This window comes from Lissotriton vulgaris, chromosome 5 (genome assembly GCF_964263255.1).
Source record: "Lissotriton vulgaris chromosome 5, aLisVul1.2, whole genome shotgun sequence".
NCBI classification, from domain to species: domain Eukaryota; kingdom Metazoa; phylum Chordata; class Amphibia; order Caudata; family Salamandridae; genus Lissotriton; species Lissotriton vulgaris.
Genome location: NC_141693.1, coordinates 73,541,759 through 73,568,238, shown reverse-complemented (window position 1 = coordinate 73,568,238; position 26,480 = coordinate 73,541,759). Strand labels below are relative to the sequence as shown.

General features: G+C 50.5%; 1 protein-coding gene across 1 annotated transcript in view; it reads right to left on the bottom strand.

Annotated features, from left to right (window-relative positions):
* Nucleotides 1-26,480, bottom strand: part of LOC147710222 (E3 ubiquitin-protein ligase TRIM39-like) — a 279,063-nt gene that overhangs the window by 167,675 nt on the left and 84,908 nt on the right. The window contains exon 2 of the mRNA XM_086920901.1: nucleotides 1,382-1,477. Within this exon, the coding sequence (XP_086777027.1) occupies nucleotides 1,382-1,477 (96 nt within the window). The remainder of the gene's footprint in view (nucleotides 1-1,381; nucleotides 1,478-26,480) is intronic.

The window sequence follows — 26,480 nt, the reverse complement described above, 5'->3', positions numbered from 1 at the left end:
CTGCCGCTGTCAGAAGCCTTTGACTCCTCGACCTTGCTATCCTGGGAGTCAAGGGCAGAAAGGGATATCCGTGGCCTGTTTCATAGCCACTGTAGGACAGACCTCAGGACACCAGAGGCAAACAACCTCAACCAACATGTCCATCAGCCCCTCTCTGACGTTCGTCGCTCCTGCCCCTGATCGTGGTCCATCACCACTCTCTTTTGTACCGCTTGTGGCCGATCATTGTTTTTTACTTCGATGAACTCTCTTGGATGTTCTGTGGTTTGTTGATGTATATACAAGACCATAGAAGGATTTCACTGATAAAACCTTTGTTTAGGAAGGAGCTTACACCAGGCTTGCTCAGTCTGATGGATGTATAGATCATTACTGATCCCCGCATACACAACCCACAGAGGTACACACCCACATAGAACCACACATACATTTCCAGACTCAAACACAAACCTTGTACAAACTCACAGGTGGATATCCTCAGTCCATGCATGCACAGACTCACAGCACAGAGGCACACATCCATGCATATATATACTCCCACACAGATGCATATAAAGTCACACAGATGTATAACAGATCCATGCATACACATCCCCGAGGTACACACTCATACAAATGCACACATTAATGTGCACACTCACACACAAACCTTGTAAAGACTCACAGATGGATATCTTCAGTCCATGCAGGCACAGAATTACACATCCATACATATAAATACACTCACACAAAGATGCATATAAAATCTCATGGTTGTGTAACTCCAGACGTATGCATGTATCACACCTTGTGATACGCAAACTCATAGAAACATCCTCATATGCAAGTACAAACCCACAGACTAAAGCATACACAACTCTCAACCACACATGCACATAGACACACACATGTATTTGCATACTCTGTATCTCAAACCCTATATATGCATGTGCAAACACACACAAGCACTAATCCAAGCCCAAAAAACAGACAGATATAGAGATCCTCAGACATGCATGCACTCCATCAGGTAACTCCAGGGCCATCCATACTTGAACAAATACATAGACACATGTCTAAGTGTGAACATGCATGCACACACTGGCACGTACTCACAGTCAGATAATGCCACACCTGTGCACATACTCTAACACACACAGTGTGTGTGTAAGTACTACCTTAGTATCAGAAGAGTAATTCTTGATTTTTTTAGGATGAACCCTAGGCCGAATGCATTCCCAATATCCAAGGGCAGTGACTCCTGTCAGTATATTCATTTGCTGGGGACCATGACACAATTTGTAGGGTGACTCATCAGCCTCTGTGTTCTTGAACTCTAAGAGATCGCAAAAAGACATGGGCAGGGACATACACAGACACAGGACTCACTGCAGCCACTCACCCTCATGGTTTGATACTGTTCTTCTTCCTTGATTTTAGACTCCTGAAAATATTTGTCCTCTTTCTTAAGAAGACGCAGCCACTCTTGAAGTTTTACCTGCAGAGATGAAAGTGCAAGAAATAAGTGTAGATATATGGAGTGCAGTCTTTTTTTTATTATTAATACATTTTATTGACTTAACGGTACATAGCGGGCGATGCTCGAAGCATACATTTTGGATAGTTCAAGTTCAGAAATGTATATAGCGCACTACTCACCCAGAGGGTCTCAAGGCGCTTGGGGAGGCGGGTGCTACAGTTTATATGAGATAGTACCAATTATATTCAAACAACATTGCCTGTGAACATACAGGCCCAATAACTAAACTTGGCACAGGTTACTTTACTATATATTTCACTATCAGTAAAATGTCATCTAAACATGTACACCTGAACAGAGCGACTCATCTTACCTAAATATTGGTCCAGTTTGATTTGATTGCCTCGTTTAGGGAGGGTCTGATGGGAGGCAAGTCTTTACTGCCGTATGTTGCCCAGTAAGACCATATTTTCGTGGACAACCACATGCCTGATACACTCCGATTTCAGCCTCCATGGATTTGTCCGCGGCCTTTCTCCACCCACCCATTGATGGAGGGGAGGTACCCTTCCATGTTTGGGCAATGCCCGCTTGGCAAGTGTGAGGCCCAAAAATAGTAGATGTTGTTTATAGCGATTCCCGCTATCCCTTCGGTGCTGTGAATCAAGAAAAGCTTGGGATCGAATGGAAGACGCCAGTACAGGACCCGACCCAGGCATGCCAAAATGGTTACATTGCCCCACAGCTCCAGACCGTGTGTAAGAAGGTCCCCTCCGATTCTCCGCATCTGAGACATATGGGGGACTGGATAACGCCCATCCTCCAGAAGGGGGAGCGGGTGTAGTATGCTCAGTGGAGGTATTTAACATGGATTATGCTGTAACATGTGGTTATAGTGGCAACTCGTGACTAGCTAGAGCCTCAGTCCAGGCATCGTCTGTAAGGTCGGGATGTTGGCTTCCCACGCATCTCGGGTTTTTTGTACTGTGGTTTGGATATGGGTAGTCAGTGCCTGGTAGATTTGCCGGATCTTATGTGTGCCAAGTTTCCCCATTAGTAAACGTCCCTCAAGGGTGTGAAATTCTGGTAGACCTCCAGCGAACAGATTAGGAGAGTCAGGGCGTGTCTCAGCTGCAGATATTTGTAAAACGGTGTCCAGTGCAAGTGGAATTCTATCTGCAGTTGCTGAAACGATTTGAGAGTGGGTCCCAGCAGAATGTCATTCATGATAGAGATTACAGTGAGGTCCCAGGCTCTGAAGCCTGGAAATCCGGCAACAGGTCGCAGGTAGATACCCTGCCACAGAGGGGCTGTCTGCATCAGGCGCCCGTCCCAGCCCATTTTAGTCACGATATAACGCCAGAGCTGGATGACAGTTCTGCAGGTGGGGGTTGAGTGGCCAATGTTTTTACGACTGTGGAGGAGGCTCAAGAGGGGGGTACCCTTTATTGCATGTCACTCCACAGCAAACACTGGATCGGTGTATGAGCTGTACCACCACTCGTTGATATTCAACAGATGAGATACCACAAAGTAGGCATATATATCGGCCACCGCAATCCCGCCACAGTACGTCGACTGGGTGCAGGTTCGTAGCGCAACACGGACAATGCCCCCTCCCCATAGGAAATTGTTAAGGGGTGCATTAACCTGGGCGAACCACGTGCGTGGATTGATATTATGTGCCAAAGATATCGTGGGACAAGGCGAGATGAAGACTCCCGGATATTTGAAGCCCTTGGTTGCATGAGAGAACTGCGAAGCCCAGGAGACGCGCCCATGGTGACCGCATACTGGAAATAGCAACTGACTTCGCTGGACTGTCTCCAAGGCTGGAGGTCACCCTAAACACCCAAAGTATCGGGAAAATCCAGGATCGGTTAACAATAATAATACCTTGTCTGCATAAAGCGCAATACTATCGGACAGGTCTTGTGACCATTCATACCCACAAATTAATGAGTCCCGCTGCACCCATGTAGCTAAGGGCTCTGTGGCGAGCACAAATTGCAATTAATGCAGGGGGAAACCCTGCCTAAAACCCCGACGTATTGGGAAGGGTGCGGACCGAAAGCCTGCTACCCGCACAGAGGCTGAGAACTCTGTGTGTAATAATTGTATGCAAGACAAAAAGCGAAGGGCAAAGTTGAGAGATCAGAGGAGCTGAAAAAAATATGTCCAACTCAGGGAATCAAACGCCTTATCTGTATCAGCCAAAAGAATGGCCGCAGGGCAGCCCAGCTGCGGGGCCTTCAGAATGGCATTGTGAACCTGCCTAATATTGTGCTGGGTAGACCGGTGCAGCATGAAGCTGCACCGGTGGATCAGTTTGTGGATACACGTGTGGAGGCGGTCAGCAAGGACCGTACCTATCAGTTTGGGTTCAAATTTAGGAGGAGGATGGGGTTGTAAGAAGATGGTTCTTCTGGGGGTTGGCCTGGTTTAAGGAACACCACTATCTCGGCATGGCACCAATCAGGAAGTAAGATGTGCTGCTCCAGAGCCTCATGGAGTGCATCCAAAAGATGTGGCCGAGCTGCGCCATGTGTCACTAAGAAGTCACTAAGGAAGCCATTGGGGCCAGGTGCGCGACCGGCGTGCATGTTGGATAAAGCCGCACCGAGTTCCTCTGTGGTAATGGGGGCATCTAGCTGGTTGCTCAGGTAGTCTGGGAGATTTTTGGGTGATCTGTCTGTTGGAAATTCCCCTATTGTCCCTCGCGATACGAGTTCCTTCTGCTCGTATAAAGAGGCATCCTTGGACGACTGTCGGGGTAGTACAAAGGACTCTGTCCGCGTTTCGCAGTGCCGACACCGAGGCGGGGAACATCGCCGCCTGACACAAACGATGAAGCATTTTGTTTGATTTGTCACCCCATTGATAAATCCTATGTTGGGTCGCTAACCAGATCTCATACATCTCATTAGTGAGATGCTGATGGATTTGTTGTTGTACGTGGAGGAGGCTGCTTTGTGGTATTGGGTCCGAGGTCTCTGCAGCTTTGGATTTTCTAGGTCTACTATTTGTGCAAGGCTCTTGCGTTTTTCCCTGCACTAAAGTTGATGTCCACCCCGGGAACAGTGGGTTTAAGGGCTTTCCACAGTATAACACTGGAGGGGGCAGTGCCCAAATTGGACAATAGATAGTCTTTAATTGCCTGTCGGAGAACGTCTTGGTAACCCGGGTCGCCGAGGTGCCAGGGTGACAAGCATCATCCGAAGGGGGAGTTTGTTTGCCCAATGTGGAGTCTAAGTAGATCGGGGGTGGTCGGAAAGGCCTCTTGGCAGGATTGACATGTGAGGCCCTATGTATGTGGCTGCATGGTAAGAAGAAGTAGTCAAATCTGGATAGGGAGTAATCTACTGCTGAAAGGAACGTGGCGGGCATTTCACCCAGGTGTGGTGGTAGCTGGTGGAGTTTGGATTCTCCCGATTGGTGCCTATGTCCTGACTCACGTCGGCGGTCCAAGGTTGACATGGCTTCAATCCAGTTGACGCCCAGTATTATTAGGCCAACCAGGAGTTCTCCCCACAGTGGTGTGATTTTGTCAATGAAAGTGTGTCCTAAAGGGGGAGGGGCGTAAACGCTGCCTATGGATATTGTTTTGCTGTATAATGTTCATCAACAATCGATAAACCCTGTCCTTTTGGGCGCAAGTAATGTCAGTCTATCTTGCAACAGACCAGTCACATGTCCATGATCTCTGTTACACTCCCTATCTTTTCTTCGGGGGTATTTACTGCAATACGCCCGGCATTCTTTAGAAAGTTAAAAAGAAAACATATTGGCCAACAACTCTTGACAGTCGCCTAGAACAATAAAACACGATGTCTGAGACCTTAATCCATACAGAGCATCCACCACATAAGATTGAAAGCAGACAGATTTCTGCAAAAAATGTGTAAAGAACAGAATGACACCTCACGGGAACACCACCCTCAGGGCAACTGGCAAGTACTCACCAGACTGGGCCCCTTTCTCAACGCTGGTCGCCATTCAGTTCACAAGAAAAGGAAAAGTGTGTCCAAACAAAAACCAAGAAGTGAAGAAGAACGTGGTAGCAGAACCAATAAATCTGCTTGCGACAGACAGATGTGATTAAAATCAACAGGCACTCCTCTTCGCAATTTTATTCCTAAATATTAGGCGTGGGCTGTTGAATTAAAAAGGCTGGTAGCTACCATCGCATACCATTACCTATCGCCATGACTCCTCTGTCACCTGTAGTGTCCACTCTCGGTGTCAGATCAGCCCGGCGCCAGGATCAAGGACGCCTCTTTGCTCCGAGTGCAGGAGCAGTGGATTTGGCTCACTCAGGAGAGGGATATCGGCAGATTATTGCAGATCATCGCTTGGGTGGTCGGAGCTTCACTAGGCTGCATCCACCATGATGATGTCTAAGCAATGCCCCCATGGAGTGCAGTCTTACTTACAAACAAGCATTTGCAATGCAATAGGTCTCGCATTTGCGAGATTTTGAGCTATTAGCATTGTAAATGGCAATGCCTCTTATTTATGTGTTTTGAAATTCTTCAAACAATGACTTTGAGTACAAAGTGCACATACATACGAAGCATTGTCATTTACAATACCAATAGGTGAAAGTTTCGACCTATAGCATTACAAGTGCTGGTTTAACTGTATCCACCTTGCACAGGATCAGGGATTCTTTGAAGCGTGTTTAGAATACATTGGCAAAGTAAATAGGTCACAAAGCGAGACCTATTGACTTTGCCAATGCTTATTAAGTAATGCGTCTATTAATAATTGCAGCAGCAGATGATGATTCCAGGAGGACTTTTCCACAATTACGGAATCATTTTGCAATTGTGTAATTCATTCACTCAAGTCCTAATTGTCCTATCCAAGCCTCTTCCCCCTCATAATGTTTGGGATCCCAGTGGCGCCTTCTGAGTGCCCAGGAATGGACCTGAGCCTCTTTATAACTAGAAGGCGAGAGCCGAGGGCCACATTCATGTAACATGTGAAATAGAAACAGAAACTAAATGGCAGATATCGATTACCTTTAAGCATTTGCATTTAATGTTAACAAATTGATAAGTGTTATTTGCCTGTAAACTGGCCCCGTTGTGTATCTGTTTCAACGCCCGATGGTAATTATCAACGGGGGTGGGGCCCAGCCCAGTTGTACCACTGTTTGCAAAACAAAGAAAACATCTTTCAAAAATAAAGTTCAACTCACAGGGCTGCTCTGCGTGTTTCTCCCCTTCTTCATGAGGGCTTCCCCCCATGGGCGTCCGCAGAAAATTTTCCAGAGGGGGGCAAAATGTTAACGTCATCACCATCCTCCGACATGATGTGTGCCAGGTGGGGCACAAGAAACACTGGGGGGCAGAACTAGAATAGACTCGATTAAATGCCAGGAATCCAGGACATGTGACTGACCCTGCCACAGGCCAACAAACACCACCTGTAGGGAAAACGCTAAACTTTCTGACAAGGTGCTTTATCTCTGTCTGCTAGGTGTGCAGACTTCCGGGTCCTCGATCCAACACTAATCAAGGCTGTCTTCAGCACGATTCGATTTTTATCAGAATACTTTAACAGCCTATGATTAAAGTACTAGATTAAATATACTGTATGCACAGTGTATGTTAGAGATTATTTGTAGCACACATATTCACCAATATTGGCTTCTTGGTGCTAGAATTCAGGATAACTTTTATCCAAAGTTAAAGCACAACGTCAAAGTTAGTAATAAATAATGCAGCAATCACACACGCTATTGATTCGCCAATGGGTGCTCCCTTTACTAGAATTCCCTGGGCATTGCTAAATTTTACACACATTCAATTAATTTATACAAAATAAAATGTATAGGTCCAAATGTTAGCTATATTTTTTAAAACAAAACTTAGAGTCCCTCTACGTGCAGTCAATGCTAAACTGACAACGTGCCCACGTTTAGGGATACAATAATGGCCAGCTCCCTTATGCGTAAGCCTGGCACCGTAAATGTGAGGCACATGCGGCGCCCGCAGCTGTGCCACATCACAGGTCCAGGGATTCTGAGTCTTACACAGTGGTCGAAGTGGGGAAAAAAAGTAGGGGAACAGTGGGCGGAGAATCAGAGGGCGGGAATAACCAAAGGATTGGAACTGTGGGTGGAGCCAGAGGTGTGGCCAGAATGCGCAGACATCCCAATTTTTAGTATTTGTTTGGCATTTCACTGCCCAGTTTAATCAACCAATGGATACACATGATTATTTAAGGTTATAATGAGTTATTGACATTAAAATATATTCACAAAGTGGGATATGCTTCTAATAATCACAGAATGTACCAAATACGATAAAATGTGGAAACACAAGCCATTTGTCTACGAGCCATGGAGTTTCTGTCATCAACACTTCTCCCTTTTCCCACAACAGCAGTTCACACAGGAATGGCAAAATATCCTAGTTTGCAAATGTTTTCTCTAAAATTATGGCTCTGCCATATTTGCCTCATAATGCAAGATCTGCTGCATGATCTGACCATTTAAACTAATAAATTCTTCGTAGCTCAAACATATCAAAAGTTAATATAAAATGTGACGTGTGTTGCTGCGGAGTGGATGGCCTATTGTAAAGGTTGACTGGTCACCTTTCTCACTGCTTCGTTTGTATGTTACACTGGTACTAATAAGGCAAAATCTTTCCAGAGACTGTTAGCATGTGTACACTGTAGGAAGGTGGATATCTGACTATGGTTACCCCCAAACTTTTTGCCTGGTGTTTAGCTGGTTTTTGGACTTAGTTGACCTGGGATCCTGCTATTCAGGGCCCCAGGCCGATTGCTCTCTCCTTAAAATGGACTCCATGTACCTTAGGTGCATAACACAATTGGAATTGGTTCACCTTATAGGCCCCTGTAACAGTGTACCATAGGTACCCAGGGCATAGGTGTAGCCAAGGCCTACCAGGGGCTGCAGCATGTATTGTGCCACCCCTGGCCTGGCCTCCATATTTGACACAACTGGCTGATCACTCAGCTGGGGTAAGTTGGTGTAATCACCTCTTACTTAGGTACAGTATGCCTGTGCCTAAACCCTAAACTGGACACATATGTTCCTATCAGCCACTCCTATGGAAGGCCTCATCAATCCTGGAGGCAGAGTGCTTGGAAATATGTGAGATGGTGCTCTAGCATGAGCTGAGCCTGTCTGCAGCTGTCGGGAACCACTCCCTAAGCTGTTCCGGGATATTGCCATACCATATACTCTTAAGTGCATTATAATCCTCGCGGTTAAATGCTATCTTTGGTTTGACTTTATCAAAACATGTCGAGTAAGGTGTCATACGTATTGGAATACTATCCCCTCGCCAGTTCTGGCGACGGGGATAGCATTCCACCCTTCTAGAGGGACACGACATGTGTGTAGCCTTAACCCCGGTTAAAGTTAAACAGAGCCTCAGCATCACAAAATGGATGCTGCCACCACAGACACGAGTCTGGCCTCCTGCTGCTGACCGAAACTCGGCAGATGGTGGCCTGGACAAAGGGTTTCCTGCCTTGGGAGGTGCGAGCACCACCCCAGACAGGATTTTGTGTATTGGGTAGGACAGGGCTGAATAGAATCAGACATGCCCGGGGCACACAAGGTGTCCCCGTGCATAGGCCAGTCCAAACCGGTTCTGGGGCCTCCCAGCCCCAGTCCTGGCGAGGAGCTGGACAAAGGAAAGGGGGTGTAGCCGCCCCCCTTCCTGGTTCCTCCCAGAGGAGGGACCTAGTAGGTGATCCACCCCTCAGATTGGGAATAAGAGCGGGAGCAGTGCCATTGCACAGCAGATCATCCTGAAATCAACTTTAAACAAGAAGAAGACTGGACTTCGACATTCTGCTGCACAGAAGACTGAAGAGAATCTCCCTTGTGGCCTAGGAGTGGCCACCCTGTGAAAACAGGTACCAACCAGCAACTCGACGTCTGCTTTGCCGCCGCCTCCCGCCGGAGACCGAGCCCAGAGCCCAACAAGAACCAGACTCCCAGACCTCTCAGAGCCCGATCCACAGTCCCTGCAAAGAAGGGACCCGTGGAGGCACCGAGTGACGTGGGACCGGACCTCTTGGAAGACACTCGAAAAGCTGACTGCGCAGCTTCTGAGGCATCCTCGACGTTGTGCTTTGGGGACTGAGAACCCCCACTACCGAGCAGCCCTTGCACCGAAGATCAGCCCTCCAGCATCTCCACGATCTGCGTGGGGCCCTTTTGCATTGTGCCACTCGACGCGCCATCCCGGCCACTAGCCACGTGGTCAGCGGCCATCTTGGCGACGAAACCGAAGATTTACACAGCAGGTCTGGTTGCTCCAGACCTACCCAGGCTCCTGTGAAAAGGAGCACCCGCCCTGACCTTGCTGGTCCGAGTGTTAAGCATCTTTCAACTTCTGCCTGGCTTGCCTTTGCCAAGGCCTGTTTGCTCCGATCGAGGTGCCGACACCGCCAACCGCGAGAAGCCTGCGTGGAACAGCTTGTGACCGACTCCTGGACGTCCTCGACCCCGGGTATCCACGTGGCTGCAGAAAGAAGCTACCCGACAACGCCTGTTTGCACCCGACATCGCCTGGTTCCAATCTGGTTCCACGGTAGTCACTGGCTAGTGACTTTGAACACTGTCCCCTCTGCTTTCAGGTCTTCACATCTTCAGATCCACCCTTGGATCCACCGGAACTCTTCTCATCGAGCCGCCTGCAGCATCTTCAGCTCCAAGCACCATCGACCAGCGTGACGAAACCCGACACAACTTCGACTCTGTGCACCCGCTTCCTGTGGGTGAGGTAACTCAGCTCCGCCGGTGCTCCTGCACTGGTACACATCCCAAGGGCCTGTGTTTTAAGTTTCAGCTCCGTAGGTCACTCGGAAGGTTCCTAACTTTCTAACTTTGTACTTTTTACGCACCATAGACTTTGTATTGGAAAGTGCGTGCACTTTGAACACTGCACCCGAGTCCCGTGGGCCTCTCCCGACTTAGTCACAGCTAGTCTCGAATAGCTCCAGCGATTCCCAAGGCCCTAGGCCTCTTCACTTTCCTCCTGGTATCTCTTATACCACTTTCTTAGTATATGGTTTAGGTGGCCCCTAGGGCTCATCCATATTGTGCAACTTTTGTGTATTTTAAACTGTCTTGTGATTTAACGCTTGTGCTTCTGTGCTCATAAAGAGTCCAGGGGATTTTATAGTTAATAAATCAATATATATTTTCAATATATATCTGTGTGGTGTCCCTTTCATTTGGTATTCAAGGGGGTTGTGTATGGTATAACAGCTGGCTTCACATGCCTTTCAGAGTTTAGCCTAAGACTGCTTTGTCCACGTTACCACTAGGATAACTGGTCTACAAGGTTGAATTACAACCATCATCATAAGGGTTGCTTGGCATGGTACAAAGTGATCATTAAGAGTTAGTGAGCATTATATACCAGGCCAACTTCTCACATTGGTGAGCAGCGGATTGGGATCTGAGCTTGCTGTTTTACCATTACAATCTTTGAGATTATCATTTGAAAGATCATACAGGTACCTGCTAGGTACATATAAAACAAGACTAGTATACTTAAGTTCTACTGAACTTAGTTGTTGTAGAGCAAAGGGAGTAGCACACCCTAGCTACAACTACTAGATAGGTTTAGTAGGTAAACACCAGTGTAGGTAGATTGCAACACATCCACCCACACTAGAGCAATGTCTGGAGCAGAGGGGTCCAGTGGACTTACTCCTGTTGAGAGTGACCCTCCAAGGGCACCATCCAAATTTGCTATTTTTTCCTTTAAGGAATTAAGACAGCTTTGTGTCTTAAGGGGTCTGAAGACAGGGCCTTCCCCTACTACAGACCACCTAAGAGAGCTCTTAGACCAGTCTGAGACTCTGAAGCCCTCTAAGGTAAACCCCACAGGGGATACTGAAGGAGGCCATCCTTCAGAGGATGACACTGTAGACATCCCTGCCCCTATCATCCTGGTAGATGAGGAAGCCTCCACCACTGGAGCTCCTCAGGTAGATGTAGAGGAAGAGGAGGAAGAGGAGGAGGTGGAAAGCAGTGAGTCAGATGATGACAGAGATAGTCAGGTGCTGGTCAGTAGACTGAACCAGGCTAACTTAAGTCAACTTGGGAATGAATCAGGTAACAACCCATTCAGACCCCCAGGTGGACTTAACCAGGAGCCTAGGAGGAGAAGGACTCACTCAGGTGACTGACAACTCCCATGCTTCTAGAGGTTCTCATGGTCACTCCAGAAGGAGGATGACTAGCCCTCAGAGAAGGGAACATGAGACCAAATTGAGAGAAACTCAAATTAGAGAGGCTGAATTGAGAGTCCAGAGACAAGAGTTAGAAATTGCCCTGGCCCAAGAGAAACTTGCTAGAGCAAGACAGCCTAGAGAGAGTGGATTAGGATCCACTGGTAGCAGCAATATCCAGAAGGATAAAGACAGGTCCTTTGATACAAGAAACCTGAGTAAGATTGTGCCCCCCTACAAAGCTGGGGATGACATCCATAAATGGATAACTGCAATGGAGAGAGCCTGCAGAGTACAGCAGATCCCTCAGGAGCAGTGGGCAGCAATCTTGTGGCTCTCCTTTGAAGGTAGAGGCAGAGACAGACTCCTCACAGTTAGTGATGGGGATTCTAGAAACTACATGGTCCTGAAGAGTGCTCAGATTGATGGGTTAGGCTTAACCACTGAACAGTACAGGTTAATGTTCAGAGATACCCAGAAGACACAGACTCAGGACTGGTCTGAATTTGTTGAGTGTGCCACTAAGGCTCTGAAGGGCTGGTTGCTGGGAAGTAAGGTTAATGACTATACAGGATTGTATAATTTAATTATGAGAGAGCAAATCTTAAGTAATTGTCAAAATCAGCTTCTACATCAGCACCTGGTTGACTCTGATCTGACCTCCCCACAAGAATTGGGTAGGAGGGCAGACAAATGGGTCAGAACCAGGATCAGGCCTAAGAACCAGGGTGGTGACCAAAAGAAAGAGACTACCAAGCCTCAAGAGAAGGGTGGGGATAAAAGTAAGGAAAAGACTTCCCCATGGCCCCAAAACTCCAAGAATGGGGGTGGGTCCCAAGACACTTCTACAACCCAGAAAAAGCCTTATTGTCATACCTGTAAACAGGTTGGGCATTACAAAACAGATAGCTGTTGTCCCAAGAATGGCAATAAAGAGAATATACCTCCAGGTAAGGCTCCAACACCTCCTGTCACTGTTAGCAGTGGTCCCCCAGGTGGTGGGAGCACCCCCAAGAATTTGGGTGGGTTTACTTTTGGAGGACAGGTGGACTCTGGCCTATCCAGGTCCCCTAACACAGATACTCTTGTCTATGAGACTGGCATGGGGTTTGCCAATTTCACTGCTTGCCCAAACACTTTGAGCAAGTATAGACAGGAGCCCCTCATCAATGGCTTGAAAGTTGAGGCCTTCAGAGACACAGGGGCTAGCATCACCATGGTGGCTGAATGTCTAGTCCCCTCAAGGCAACTTTTACCTGATGCCAGATATCAGGTGACAAACATTGATGGCATAGAATCCAATCATCCCATGGCAGTAGTCAATCTTAGCTGGGGAGGTGTCACTGGCCCAAAGAGAGTGGCAGTGTCAGCAAACTTGCCTGTAGATTGCCTACTGGGTAATGATTTGGAAATCTCAGCCTGGGCTGAGGTTGAACAGCAAACCCATTCTAGAATGGTAAATCTCCATGGAAAGGTTAGTGGGGCTGTAATGGCTACAGCCCCAATTCAAGATGTCCTTCCTGAAAAGGTTGGGAGGGCTGAGCAAACCTCAGCCCCATCTTTAGATAACTTCCCTCCTGAAGAGAGTAGCAGGGCTGTACGGATAACAGCCCATACCCAAACTGAGTCTCCTCCTGAAAAGGTTGGTGGGGCTGTGATGGCCACAGCCCAAACTCAAACTGATACATGGGTAGTGAAGCCTGAAATGATGGATCACTCCACCCAAACAGAGAGCATTGAGGAAGAAGAGAAATCTCCCTCCCACCAGACTTTAGGAAAGGATCAGCCTCCTCAGGGAACTGATCTTACCCCTGATGAAGGAACTGTCCCAGAGGTTGTTAGGCCTGGCCTGACAGAGCCTCTGATGGCAGTGGACCCTTCTCAGGAGGGACCCAGTCTGGAGCAGGTAACCTGCCCCTCTCTACCTTGCCTTACTCAGCCCAGGGCTGCAGAGGACAAGAAGGACAGTGAGACCCAAAGGGCCCCCTGTCAAATAAAGCACCCCCATCAACAGATTAGGGGCACCGAAACTAGTAGCCCTAGTGAGGTGAAAACTTTAAAAACTCCTGAGGGATCCCCCTTAAAAGTAGTTAGGGACCTCCCCCAGATGGATATTGTTGGGCACAGCCAAACCTGGGACCAAAAGGCCCCAAACCTGACCTGTCCCTCCAGTAAGCCAAACAGAGGGACCCAGCCTCCAGCTTTAGGTAGCCAGAGGTTGACCCTGAGAGCACAGTGCAACTCAGTCAGAGAAAGAAAGGCACACATGGTGGAGAGTGATTGGAGGAAGCTGAGCCCTACAGAGGAGACTCACTTCAGTACTCCATCTCAACACCAGCCTTTGACTTTGCAAAGACACACCACAGGTAGAGATTCCCTATGGTGGAGACCCTCAGATTCCCTTAGGGTGAGGGATTGCTTAGTGGACCATGAAACAGGGGGTTACCAAGCCAGAGCTGGTACTTCCTTATATGGCCACTTAGGCAATATAGGCTTACCTGGTCAAGGATAGCCTTATCTCCTTTCGTTTGGGGGGGGGGGGTTATGTAGGAAGGTGGATATCTGACTATGGTTACCCCCAAACTTTTTGCCTGGTGTATAGCTGGTTTTTGACTTAGTTGACCTGGGATCCTGCTATTCAGGGCCCCAGGCCGATTGCTCTCTCCTTAAAATGGACTCCATGTACCTTAGGTGCATAACACAATTGGAATTGGTTCACCTTATAGGCCCCTGTAACAGTGTACCATAGGTACCCAGGGCATAGGTGTAGCCAAGGCCTACCAGGGGCTGCAGCATGTATTGTGCCACCCCTGGCCTGGCCTCCATATTTGACACAACTGGCTGATCACTCAGCTGGGGTAAGTTGGTGTAATCACCTCTTACTTAGGTACAGTATGCCTGTGCCTAACCCTAAACTGGACACATATGTTCCTATCAGCCACTCCTATGGAAGGCCTCATCAATCCTGGAGGCAGAGTGCTTGGAAATATGTGAGATGGTGCTCTAGCATGAGCTGAGCCTGTCTGCAGCTGTCGGGAACCACTCCCTAAGCTGTTCCGGGATATTGCCATACCATATACTCTTAAGTGCATTATAATCCTCGCGGTTAAATGCTATCTTTGGTTTGGCTTTATCAAAACATGTCGAGTAAGGTGTCATACGAATTGGAATACTATCCCCTCGCCAGTTCTGGCGACGGGGATAGCATTCCACCCTTCTAGAGGGACACGACATGTGTGTAGCCTTAACCCCGGTTAAAGTTAAACAGAGCCTCAGCAGTACAAAATGGATGCTGCCACCACAGACAGGAGTCTGGCCTCCTGCTGCTGACCGAAACTCGGCAGATGGTGGCCTGGACAAAGGGTTTCCTGCCTTGGGAGGTGCGAGCACCACCCCAGACAGGATTTTGTGTATTGGGTAGGACAGGGCTGAATAGAATCAGACATGCCCGGGGCACACAAGGTGTCCCCGTGCATAGGCCAGTCCAAACCGGTTCTGGGGCCTCCCAGCCCCAGTCCTGGCGAGGAGCTGGACAAAGGAAAGGGGGTGTAGCCGCCCCCCTTCCTGGTTCCTCCCAGAGGAGGGACCTAGTAGGTGATCCACCCCTCAGATTGGGAATAAGAGCGGGAGCAGTGCCATTGCACAGCAGATCATCCTGAAATCAACTTTAAACAAGAAGAAGACTGGACTTCGACATTCTGCTGCACAGAAGACTGAAGAGAATCTCCCTTGTGGCCTAGGAGTGGTCACCCTGTGAAAACAGGTACCAACCAGCAACTCGACGTCTGCTTTGCCGCCGCCTCCCGCCGGAGACCGAGCCCAGAGCCCGACAAGAACCAGACTCCCAGACCTCTCAGAGCCCGATCCACAGTCCCTGCAAAGAAGGGACCCGTGGAGGCACCGAGTGACGTGGGACCGGACCTCTTGGAAGACACTCGAAAAGCTGACTGCGCAGCTTCTGAGGCATCCTCGACGTTGTGCTTTGGGGACTGAGAACCCCCACCACCGAGCAGCCCTTGCACCGAAGATCAGCCCTCCAGCATCTCCACGATCTGCGTGGGGCCCTTTTGCATTGTGCCACTCGACGCGCCATCCCGGCCACTAGCCACGTGGTCAGCGGCCATCTTGGCGATGAAACCGAAGATTTACACAGCAGGTCTGGTTGCTCCAGACCTACCCAAGCTCCTGTGAAAAGGAGCACCCGCCCTGACCTTGCTGGTCCGAGTGTTAAGCATCTTTCAACTTCTGCCTGGCTTGCCTTTGCCAAGGCCTGTTTGCTCCGATCGAGGTGCCGACACCGCCAACCGCGAGAAGCCTGCGTGTGACAGCTTGTGACCGACTCCTGGACGTCCTCGACCCCGGGTATCCACGTGGCTGTAGAAAGAAGCTACCCGACAACGCCTGTTTGCACCCGACATCGCCTGGTTCCAATCTGGTTCCACGGTAGTCACTGGCTAGTGACTTTGAACACTGTCCCCTCTGCTTTCAGGTCTTCACATCTTCAGATCCACCCTTGGATCCACCGGAACTCTTCTCATCGAGCCGCCTGCAGCATCTTCAGCTCCAAGCACCATCGACCAGCGTGACGAAACCCGACACAACTTCGACCCTGTGCACCCGCTTCCTGTGGGTGAGGTAACTCAGCTCCACCGGTGCTCCTGCACTGGTACACATCCCAAGGGCCTGTGTTTTAAGTTTCAGCTCCGTAGGTCACTCGGAAGGTTCCTAACTTTCTACTTTTTACGCACCATAGACTTTGTATTGGAAAGTGCGTGCACTTTGAACACTGCACCCGAGTCCCGTGGGCCTCTCCCGACTTAGTCACAGCTAGTCTCGAATAGCTCCAGCGATTCCCAAGGCCCTAGGCCTCTTCACTTTCCTCCTGGTATCTCTTATACCACTTTCTTAGTATATGGTTTAGGTGGCCCCTAGGGCTCATCCATATTGTGCAACTTTTGTGTATTTTAAACTGTCTTGTGATTTAACGCTTGTGCTTCTGTGCTCATAAAGAGTCCAGGGGATTTTATAGTTAATAAATCAATATATATTTTCAATATATATCTGTGTGGTGTCCCTTTCATTTGGTATTCAAGGGGGTTGTGTATGGTATAACAGCTGGCTTCACATGCCTTTCAGAGTTTAGCCTAAGACTGCTTTGTCCACGTTACCACTAGGATAACTGGTCTACAAGGTTGAATTACAACCATCATCATAAGGGTTGCTTGGCATGGTACAAAGTGATCATTAAGAGTTAGTGAGCATTATATACCAGGCCAACTTCTCACATACACACATCAAAATAATAAAACATCTGAAAGTATACTGCATTACGCTGCAGCCTTTTTTTTAAAGCATAATTTAGTCAACACTACGGCATAATGTGGTCATCCTTTGCTACATAACTAATCTCAGTGGCCCCACAGCAGGCAGCACATGTTAAAAGTGCTTGTGAATGAAGCCGGGTGACTGTAAGTTTGCGAACTTAGTTTGGTGTGCGTGCAAATCCTGCATTGCCAATCCCTGGTGAGTTGAAGCTACTGCTGCTGAAACAAGGCCAATGGAGGTACCTTTGGGTGAGGCAGACTGGCCTCAAGGGCAGGGCCAGCCATAGCGCTGGTGGTGTCCTGTGCATTATTGTTTGTTAGTGCCCCCAATGACCACCTCTGCATGGATTCCCTCACTACCACCCTTTAACTGTGCCCCCCAAGTCTCCACAACCACTCTTTCTCAGATGCATTTAATTTGATTTTCAGCACATACTTATACCATTGTAGGGTGTCAGAGCACTTTACATCACACACATTACACAGAGACAATCAATATGTGTGTAAATCACTGTATTGAAAATGTTACATAAGACTAAGGACTACAAGGTGTAGGAGTCACATGACAACCATACTAGTAGCCGGTAGAGTGTTATAGTGATTGGTCTGGAGAAACACAATACCCAGAATTTAAAACCTAATACCATGGTTGGGGGTTCTCCTTAATAATCAGAATTGATTTCTGTCCAAAAGAACACTTTTTGGGACATTAGGATAATCAAAGACTGCGGGGGGGACATAATGCTCTAATTTATACCTTGCAGTTTGTATGCAGCTCTTAGATGACAGTTAAAAGCTCACTGTTCTAAGTTAGGATTTTAACTTATAAACTGCAAGTAACAAAAGGATCTCTGACAAAAGCAGTAGCCCACTGACCTATTTACATTATGTGCACTTTGTGATCTGCATGGCGCATGTTCCTTGCAGCCGGTACATTAACCCTCTGAGCTACCTTTCCATGAGTGAAAACTTCCACTAGACAAAATTCTGATCTCTCTATAGGAAGAACATTAATCACCAGAGTCATCATGACATTTTTATTGTTGCCGAAAAGTGCTGGAGACCAGGAAGGAGGCAGCAAGCGTTTTTAAAACCATAATATACTTGCAAATATGATGCCTCCACCTAAAGTCAGTAACAGGTGCGGTCATACTGGTTGCACCGACTTAGAGCTGGCCTTTCTCAAGGGTCCTGTGAAATCAGTGACTGTTGTTCTAGGGTGTGCTGCTTCATAGGCCTGCCCGCAAGACTGGAGGCGAACTTCAGTATGGGTAGTGGTGGACAAGCCTTGAAGGTTAAACTACACTTGTCATGCTAGGGTCCACCTGTTTGTGCGAAAGACACCAGGACTTCTAAGGTGTTGCGAAGCCTTCTAAGGTCTAGCATGTGATTGTGCTCTCGCAGGAGAGGGGTCTGGTGGACTGGTTATTAAGGCTGAACCTGGTTCCCAGTTCCAAATTCAGCAGCTCTGACCATAGTGCCACATCCTCTCCCCCACTGAACACCATACTGCCCCACTGAGAAAAACTCCCACTGTCTTCAACTACAACCCAATTGTTACCCACTATAAACACCTGGATGCAGCTCAATTTAAATTACGCACTAGACAAGTGCAATATGCGGCCTACACAAAAAAAGGTAACAACATCCTGGAAAAAGCAAACACTTATAGGGAGTGCTTTTGCCTGAAAAGTTAAGGACACGACTACAGGGCCCTGAATGGACCCATTTCAATGGCCATTGCTTCTATCCTTACAAAACGTAAGCAGTATGGCATAAAGACCACATCCCTGGACGCAGAGCCGCAGCACACATTTTGTTTTCCAATCCACACATTGCAGTACCTCCAGGATTGGTGCACTTGTTCCAAGTCCAGGGAAAACAAAGACAAGAAACCAAAAATAGCGCTTCACTGGCAAACTCTGTAAAAGTGGCGCTAATGTGTTTCAGTGTGAATAACATCAGTTTTGCCAGTTTGCTACCACTGTCTTACTTTATTTAGTTATTTATCCATTTTTCATATTTTTAGCCTTTTATTCCCAATACTGCACTTTGGAATTAAAATGCAAAATTTCCAGCAAAAGCGTTTCTTTTTTGGATCCATTTCAGAGGGAAGCAAATAAAAGAAAGGAGAGGAAAGAGTGAGAACCGTCTTGAAGTCATGGTTTTCATGGGCGTCCGGGGGGAGGGGTGGGGGGGCAAGGAGGGTTGCTCAAGGGGGGGGGGGGCAAGCGCCCCTCTTTGCCCCCCCCCTGCGGACGCCCATGCTCCCCCCTTCTCTCTCTCCTGACCGGGGCATGAAAGGACCGCAGGGTCTGGCGGAACCTCGTCTTCAAGAACCTGCTGGAGATCACGTGACCCGGGCCCCTCCCTGACGAGAATCGAAACTTAACACAACTTGATACAGAGCAGAATGAATGCCAGAGTGATGGATTGTCCATGAGAAGCGCTATACCGCAGGAGTGACAGACAACCTGAGAAGACTGACGGACAGTGGAAGGAGGGACAGTATGACAGGACAGAGAACAGCGATGGACAGATCAAAAGAGCGAGGATGAGGGCAAGAGAGACAGAGATTAATGGAGGGGCAGTGGGAGAAGAAGGAGCAGAGTCTGCAATGCATGGAGGGGCAGTGGGAGAAGAAGGGGCAGAGTCTTTGGATGAATGGAGGGGCAGTGGGAGAGGAAGGGGCAGAGTCTTTGGATGAATTGAGGGGCAGTGGGAGAAGAAGGGGCAGAGTCTTTGGATGAATTGAGGGCCAGTGGGAGAGGAAGGGGCAGAGTCTTTGGATGCATTGAGGGGCAGTGGGAGAAGAAGGGGCAGAGTCTTTGGATGAATTGAGGGCCAGTGGGAGAGGAAGGGGCAGAGTCTTTGGATGAATTGAGGGGCAGTGGGAGAGGAAGGGGCAGAGTCTTTGGATGCATTGAGGGGCAGTGGGAGAAGAAGGGGCAGAGTCTTTGGATGAATTGAGGGCCAGTGGGAGAGGAAGGGGCAGAGTCTTTGGATGAATTGAGGGGCAGTTGGAGAGGAAGGGCAGAGTCTTTGGATGAATTGAGGGGCAGTGGGAGAAGAAGGGGCAGAGTCTTTGGATGAATTGAGGGGCAGTTGGAGAGGAAGGGCAGAGTCTTTGGATGAATTGAGGGGCAGTGGGAGAAGAAGGGGCAGAGTCTTTGGATGAATTGAGGGCCAGTGGGAGAGGAAGGGGCAGAGTCTTTGGATGAATTGAGGGGCAGTGGGAGAGGAAGGGGCAGTCTTTGGATGAATTGAAGGGCAGTGGGAGAGGAAGGGGCAGAGTCTTTGGATGAATTGAAGGGCAGTGGGAGAAGAAGGGGCAGAGTCTTTGGATGAATTGAGGGGCAGTGGGAGAGGAAGGGGCAGAGTCTTTGGATGAATTGAAGGGCAGTGGGAGAAGAAGGGGCAGAGTCTTTGGATGAATTGAGGAGCAGTGGGAGACGAAGGGGCAGAGTCTTTGGATGAATTGAGGAGCAGTGGGAGACGAAGGGGCAGAGTCTTTGGATTAATTGAGGGGCAGTGAAGGGGCAGAGTCTTTGGATGAATTGAGGCCAGTGGGAGAGGAAGGGGCAGAGTCTTTGGATGAATTGAGGGGCAGTGGGAGAGGAAGGGGCAGAGTCTTTGGATGAATTGAGGGGCAGTGAAGGGGCAGAGTCTTTGGATGAATTGAGGGGCAGTGGGGGAAGAAGGGGCAGAGTCTTTGGATGAATTGAGGGGCAGTGGGGGAGGAAGGGGCAGAGTCTTTGGATGAATTGAGGGGCAGTGGGAGAGGAAGGGGCAGTGTCTTTGGATGAATTGAGGGGCAGTGGGAGAAGGAGGGGTAGAGTCTTTGGATGAATTGAGGGGCAGTGGGCGAGGAAGGAGCAGAGACTTTGGATGAATTGAGGGGCAGTGTTGGACAGGCCTCGGAGAAGGCCCGCTCCCTCCCCGCATGACGAGGACCGGACCCCTGCTCTCCCTGTATCCCCGACAAGAACCATACCGGCAACCCGCTGGGGCAACCCACGACCCGTCCACAACGGAACTCCAACCCCCGAACACCCCAGTATCGGCTGGCCCGGGCCTCCGTCAGCACCACTGCCCCGGCCCAGCCGCCATCTTTGGACACGACATAACAAGGCCGCGTGACCTCGGCACGACCCCAACCCTGGGCCTGGCCAGGCCCCGACATCGAGGCACCACCATCCACCCAGGGGGTGAAGAGACCACTTGGCAGGTCAATGGGAGTAGGAGTGTCAATGGCTCCCCTCTGCCAGGTGTCGATCGCCCCTGGCCTCCCCGGGCGCTGGCTCCACCCTCCTGCTGGGTGTCTGGACTCCCTCATCCCGGACCTCCCGACCTCCAAGTGCGAGGGTCCGGACATCAAAGGAGACCAGACCTATAACTGGGGCAGCTCCAGACAGGAAGGCAGTTGTTTCTTGGAGTCGAGAGACACCGTGAGGAACTCATCCTTGAAGGCCTGCTGGCGCTGCTGCGGCCCTCTTCCACGTGAACCATCGTCTTGGCCTGCTGGCGCTGCCGCGGCCTTCCTCATCGTGCACCATCTTCGTAGCCTGCTGGCGCTGCCGTCGCCTTCCTCGTTGTGAACAATCGTCCTAGCCTGCTGGCGCTGCCGCGGCCCATCTGTGCGGACCCCCAAGCTCGAGGATTGTGAGCTCCCCCCTTGCCGCACCTGTACCGGACCGGTACTAAGACTGTCCCGCTACCCCTTTTCCATACAGAGACTAGAATTGGGAGGATCCTCGTGTCCTGACCCCACTGTATCGTATCACCTTGCCTCAAGATTCGTATATAAAGTGTGTTGAACTCATCCTTGTGTGGTGTCCATCTGTGGGGGAGGAAGTTACTTATCTGTACGATCGCCGGAGACGGCCCTCACCGGAGGCCTCTCCCCCTGTACTCGGCCGACCCTCCGGGTCCCCGTCTAACATTGGTGGCCAGCGGCGCGATCCGAGCCAACGCATAATCGTACAGAGAGTGACTCACCCCACGACACACAACCACCATGACAACAAAAGAGAGCGGAACAGAAAAACTCCAGATGGAAAAACTAGAAGAATACAGCCACAGAGAACTAAAACAATTCTGCATAGAACTAGGCATTGCTACCACAGGACTGAGCACGAAAGAGGACTTCAAACACGCCCTAGAATCTTGGGCAGAGACGGGTACGGCCGTACCCCAAAACCAAAACCAAGAAACAACCGAAACAAGCACCGCGCCGACAGAAGAAAGAAGACCGGGTCTCTCACCAGAGGAGGCCCGAGAACGAGAGAAGAGCAGGCTCCACGAATTGGAGCTGGCTCGACTTCGCTTGGATGGAGAACTCAAATTGGCGGAACAAAAAATAACTTTGGAACACTTATGGCTCCGAGAGGAGCGAGAAGAGAAACAAAGGCAAAGAGAGTTAGAAGAGAAAAAGCTAGCCTACGAGCATGAGCGCAACTTGAAGGAACTAGAGATTCGGAGGCATAACAAAGACCTCGGGGTCCCCGGACACCCGAGCCCCCCTGTCACTACGGACCCCAAGGTCCACATCCCCAAGGATGTCGTCAGAGAATATTACCAGAACGATGATATCCAGCAATGGTTCAAAGCCTACGAAGTAGCCATGACCTCCCACCGGATTCCCTGGAGCGACTGGGGAGCCAGGTTATGGGGGAGGTTTGTCAACGAAGGGCGAGACACCCTGCTGCAACTCCCGGACCATCAGATGACATCCTACGACCACATGAAAGCCGCCCTCCTCACTCGATATGGACTCACGCCCGAGATGTACCGCCAGAGGTTCCGCGACTGCAAACGGATCCCAGGTACGACTTGGGTGGAGTACGTGAACTACTTTAGCCGAGCCTTCAAGGGGTGGATCAAGGGCAGCAAGGTGACCACTTACGAGCAGCTCTTTGATCTTATTGTATGGGAGCACATCTCCAATAACTGCTTCATCGAGCTCAGGCAGCACCTCCTTGATAGTAAACTGACTGAACCCCGGCAACTCGCCGACGAGGCTGACCGGTGGGAAAGCACCCGAGTTCCCCGAAATGGGCCCAGCGAACAGAACAGAGCCGCCCAAGGGCTCCATCGCCCCCGAGGGGGAGGAGGAGGCCAGGGTCGGGGAAGAGATACCGTCCTGGTGGCTCCCGCCAGCAACACCCTGCCCCCGACCGGCCGGGGGAGCCTCCCGATGCGACCAGGTTTCCGCGCCAACGTTACCTGCCACCGATGCCAGCGACCCGGCCACTACGCCAATGATCCCAACTGCCCGAAGAACCAGAGCCCTATGCCCCGCCAGGTCACTGCCGCCGCCCTGGGAGAAGAGCAAACCCAAGAAGACACTGAAGAGTACGAGCCAGACCAGCCCGAGTGGGAACCCGCCGCCATGTCCCTGGTCTGCCTAGGGGAAAGAGACCTGATCCCGCGGGCACCCCTTCCCGCCAACACGCAGAAGTACAGCCAGTGGGTCAATATTAATGGGCACCGGGCTGAAGCCCTCCGCGACACCGGGGCCAGTGTGACCGCAGTCCACTGCCATCTGGTGACCCCGGACCAGATCTTGCCAAATATCCTTTGCCCCGTACGGTCGGCCGACAACTCAGAAAGCCTATGTCGGATGGCCTGCGTCCCCTTCGAGTGGGGAGGAGTATCCGGAATGCTGAAAGTGACTGTCCGCGATGATGCCCCTGTGGACTGCCTCCGGGGAACGACCTCGAAAGTTCTCCCTGGTCAGCCGTCGAGAGAGGAGAGCACCTGGGGATGCTGGGCCTCCCTGAATGGGTCTGCGTAACGACCCGGTCCATGGCTGCCCGCACCATCCCCAGTCCCGAAGAACCCGAATGGCCGGAGCCTCCTCCCCCAATCGTCCACGAGGGAGCCACCCTGGAAGCCAGTTCTCCAGAGCACCGCGAAGAAGGACTCGATCGGCTCCGGGACCTTCCCGAACTGGCCCAATGGCGTCAATAGGGTGGCCCCACTCAGGAACAATTCCGCCAGGAGCAGAGAACATGTCCCTCCCTCGAGGGACTCCGGCCGCAAGCCCTCGCCCAGAGCACAGGAGACACCTCGGGGGCCCACTGGATTTATTGGGACAATGACCTGCTCTACAGTGAGCAAAAGATTGCTGAGCTGGGGGCCAGCCGGGTGCTGGTGGTCCCCCTCCGCTTCAGAGACTTCCTCTTGAACCTAGCACACAATGTGCCTCTTGCCGGACACCTGGGGCAAGACAAAACGTACAACCGCCTGGTGACCCACTTCTACTGGCCGAAGATGCGAAATGATGTAGCAATTCACTGCCGGGCCTGCCCAAACTGCCAGGCCAGCGGGAAGAGCGGCCGAAAACTCAAAGCACCCTTGCAGCCTTTCCCCATCGTCACCACCCCGTTTGAACGGGTGGGAATAGACATTGTGGGGCCCCTGGACCCCCGAACAGCACAGGGGCACCGGTTCATCCTGGTCCTGGTGGACCACGCCACCCGCTATCCCGAGGCCATCCCTCTTCGGACCGTGACGGCGCCCGTGGTGGGCCGAGCCCTGATGGGGATCTTCTCTCGGGTGGGCTTCCCCCGGGAAGTCGTCAGCGACAGGGGCACGAACTTTATTTCTAAATACATGAAGTCTCTCTGGCAACAGTGCGGGGTCACCTACAAATTCACGACCCCCTATCACCCGCAAGGAAATGGCCTGGTCGAGCGGTTTAACCGCACCCTCAAGGGGATGATCATGGGCCTAGAAGAACCCCTACGTCGCCAATGGGATGTGCTGCTCCCGTGCCTCCTGTTCGCCTACCGAGAAGTCCCCCAGAAAGCCCTGGGCTTCAGCCCATTCAAACTCCTGTATGGACACCCCGTCCGGGGCCCCCTCAGCCTGGTCAAAGAAGGGTGGGAGGTGCCCCCCCACAAGACTCCTCCGGATGTATACAAATATCTCCTGACCCTCCGCAACCAGACCCGGCGATTCAGGGAGCTCGCCAAGGCCAACCTTGAAGCCAGTCAGGAGGACATGAAGAGATGGTATGATCAGCATGCCTCCTCCATCGAGTTCGAGCCGGGACAACAAGTCTGGGTAATGTCCCCGGTTGAACCCTGCGCCCTAGTCAAGTCAATAAGTCAAGTCAATAAATTTGTAAAGCGCGCTACATACCCAGAGGGTCTCAAGGCGCTTGAAGAAGGGTGGGGAATTACTTGTCAAATATCCACGTTTTAAGTTGCTTTCTGAATGCTAGGTGGTTCTGAGTAAGGCGAAGGTGAGTGGGAAGTGAGTTCCAGGTTTTAGCTGCCAGGTAGGAGAAGGATCTACCTCCCATGGTGGTTTTGTTGATGCGAGGTACAGTGGCAAGGGCTAGGTTGGAGGATCGTAGTTGGCGGGAGGGGGTGTAGAAGGACAGTCGTGTGTTGAGGCATTCGGGTCCGATTTCGTAGAGTGCTTTGTGTGCGTGGGTTAGGAGCCGGAAAGTAATCCTCTTATTGACGGGGAGCCAGTGGAGGTTTTTCAGGTGACCAGAGATGTGTTCTTTACGCGGGATGTCTAATATGAGCCTGGCTGAAGCGTTCTGGATGCGTTGGAGTTTTTTCTGGAGTTTTGCGGTGGTACCGGCGTAGAGGGTGTTTCCGTAGTCCAGTCGGCTCGTGACCAGAGCGTGAGTGACTGTTTTTCTAGTTTCGGTGGGGATCCAGCGAAATGTTTTTTTGAGCATGCGAAGAATGTTGAAGCAAGATGAAGAAACGGCGTTGACTTGTCTGTTCATCGAGAGTGAGGAATCCAGGATGACGCCCAGGTTCCGTGCGTGGTCCGTCGGGATAGGTGCTTTTCCAAGGGCCTCTGGCCACCAAGAGTCATCCCAGGCGGAGGGGGAGGTGCCTAGGATAAGGACTTCTGTTTTGTCTGAGTTCAGTTTCAGACGGCTGTGCTTCATCCATTCGGCTACTTCTTTCATTCCTTCATGCAGGTTGGTTTTGGCAGTGTTAGGGTCTCTGGTGAGTGATAGGATCAGTTGAGTGTCGTCGGCGTAGGAGATGATGTTGAGGTTGTGTTGGCGTGCGATGACCGCGAGGGGGCTCATGTATACGTTGAAGAGGGTGGGGCTGAGTGAAGATCCTTGTGGTACGCCGCAGATGACTTCAGTGGCCTCTGACTTGAATGGTGGGAGGCGGACTCTCTGGGTTCTTCCGGTGAGGAACGAGGTGATCCATTCCAGTGCTTTTCCTTGGATTCCGACGTTTCTGAGGCGTTGTAAAAGGGTGCTATGACAGACCGTGTCGAAGGCTGCGGAGAGGTCGAGGAGGATGAGGGCGACTGTGTCTCCATTGTCCAGTAGAGTTCGAATGTCGTCTGTTGCTGCGATGAGGGCGGTTTCAGTGCTGTGCTTGGCTCGGAAGAAGGATTGTGAGGAGTCGAGGGATTTGTTGGTTTCGAGGAATGCGGCGAGCTGGTTGTTGACCGCTTTCTCGATGACT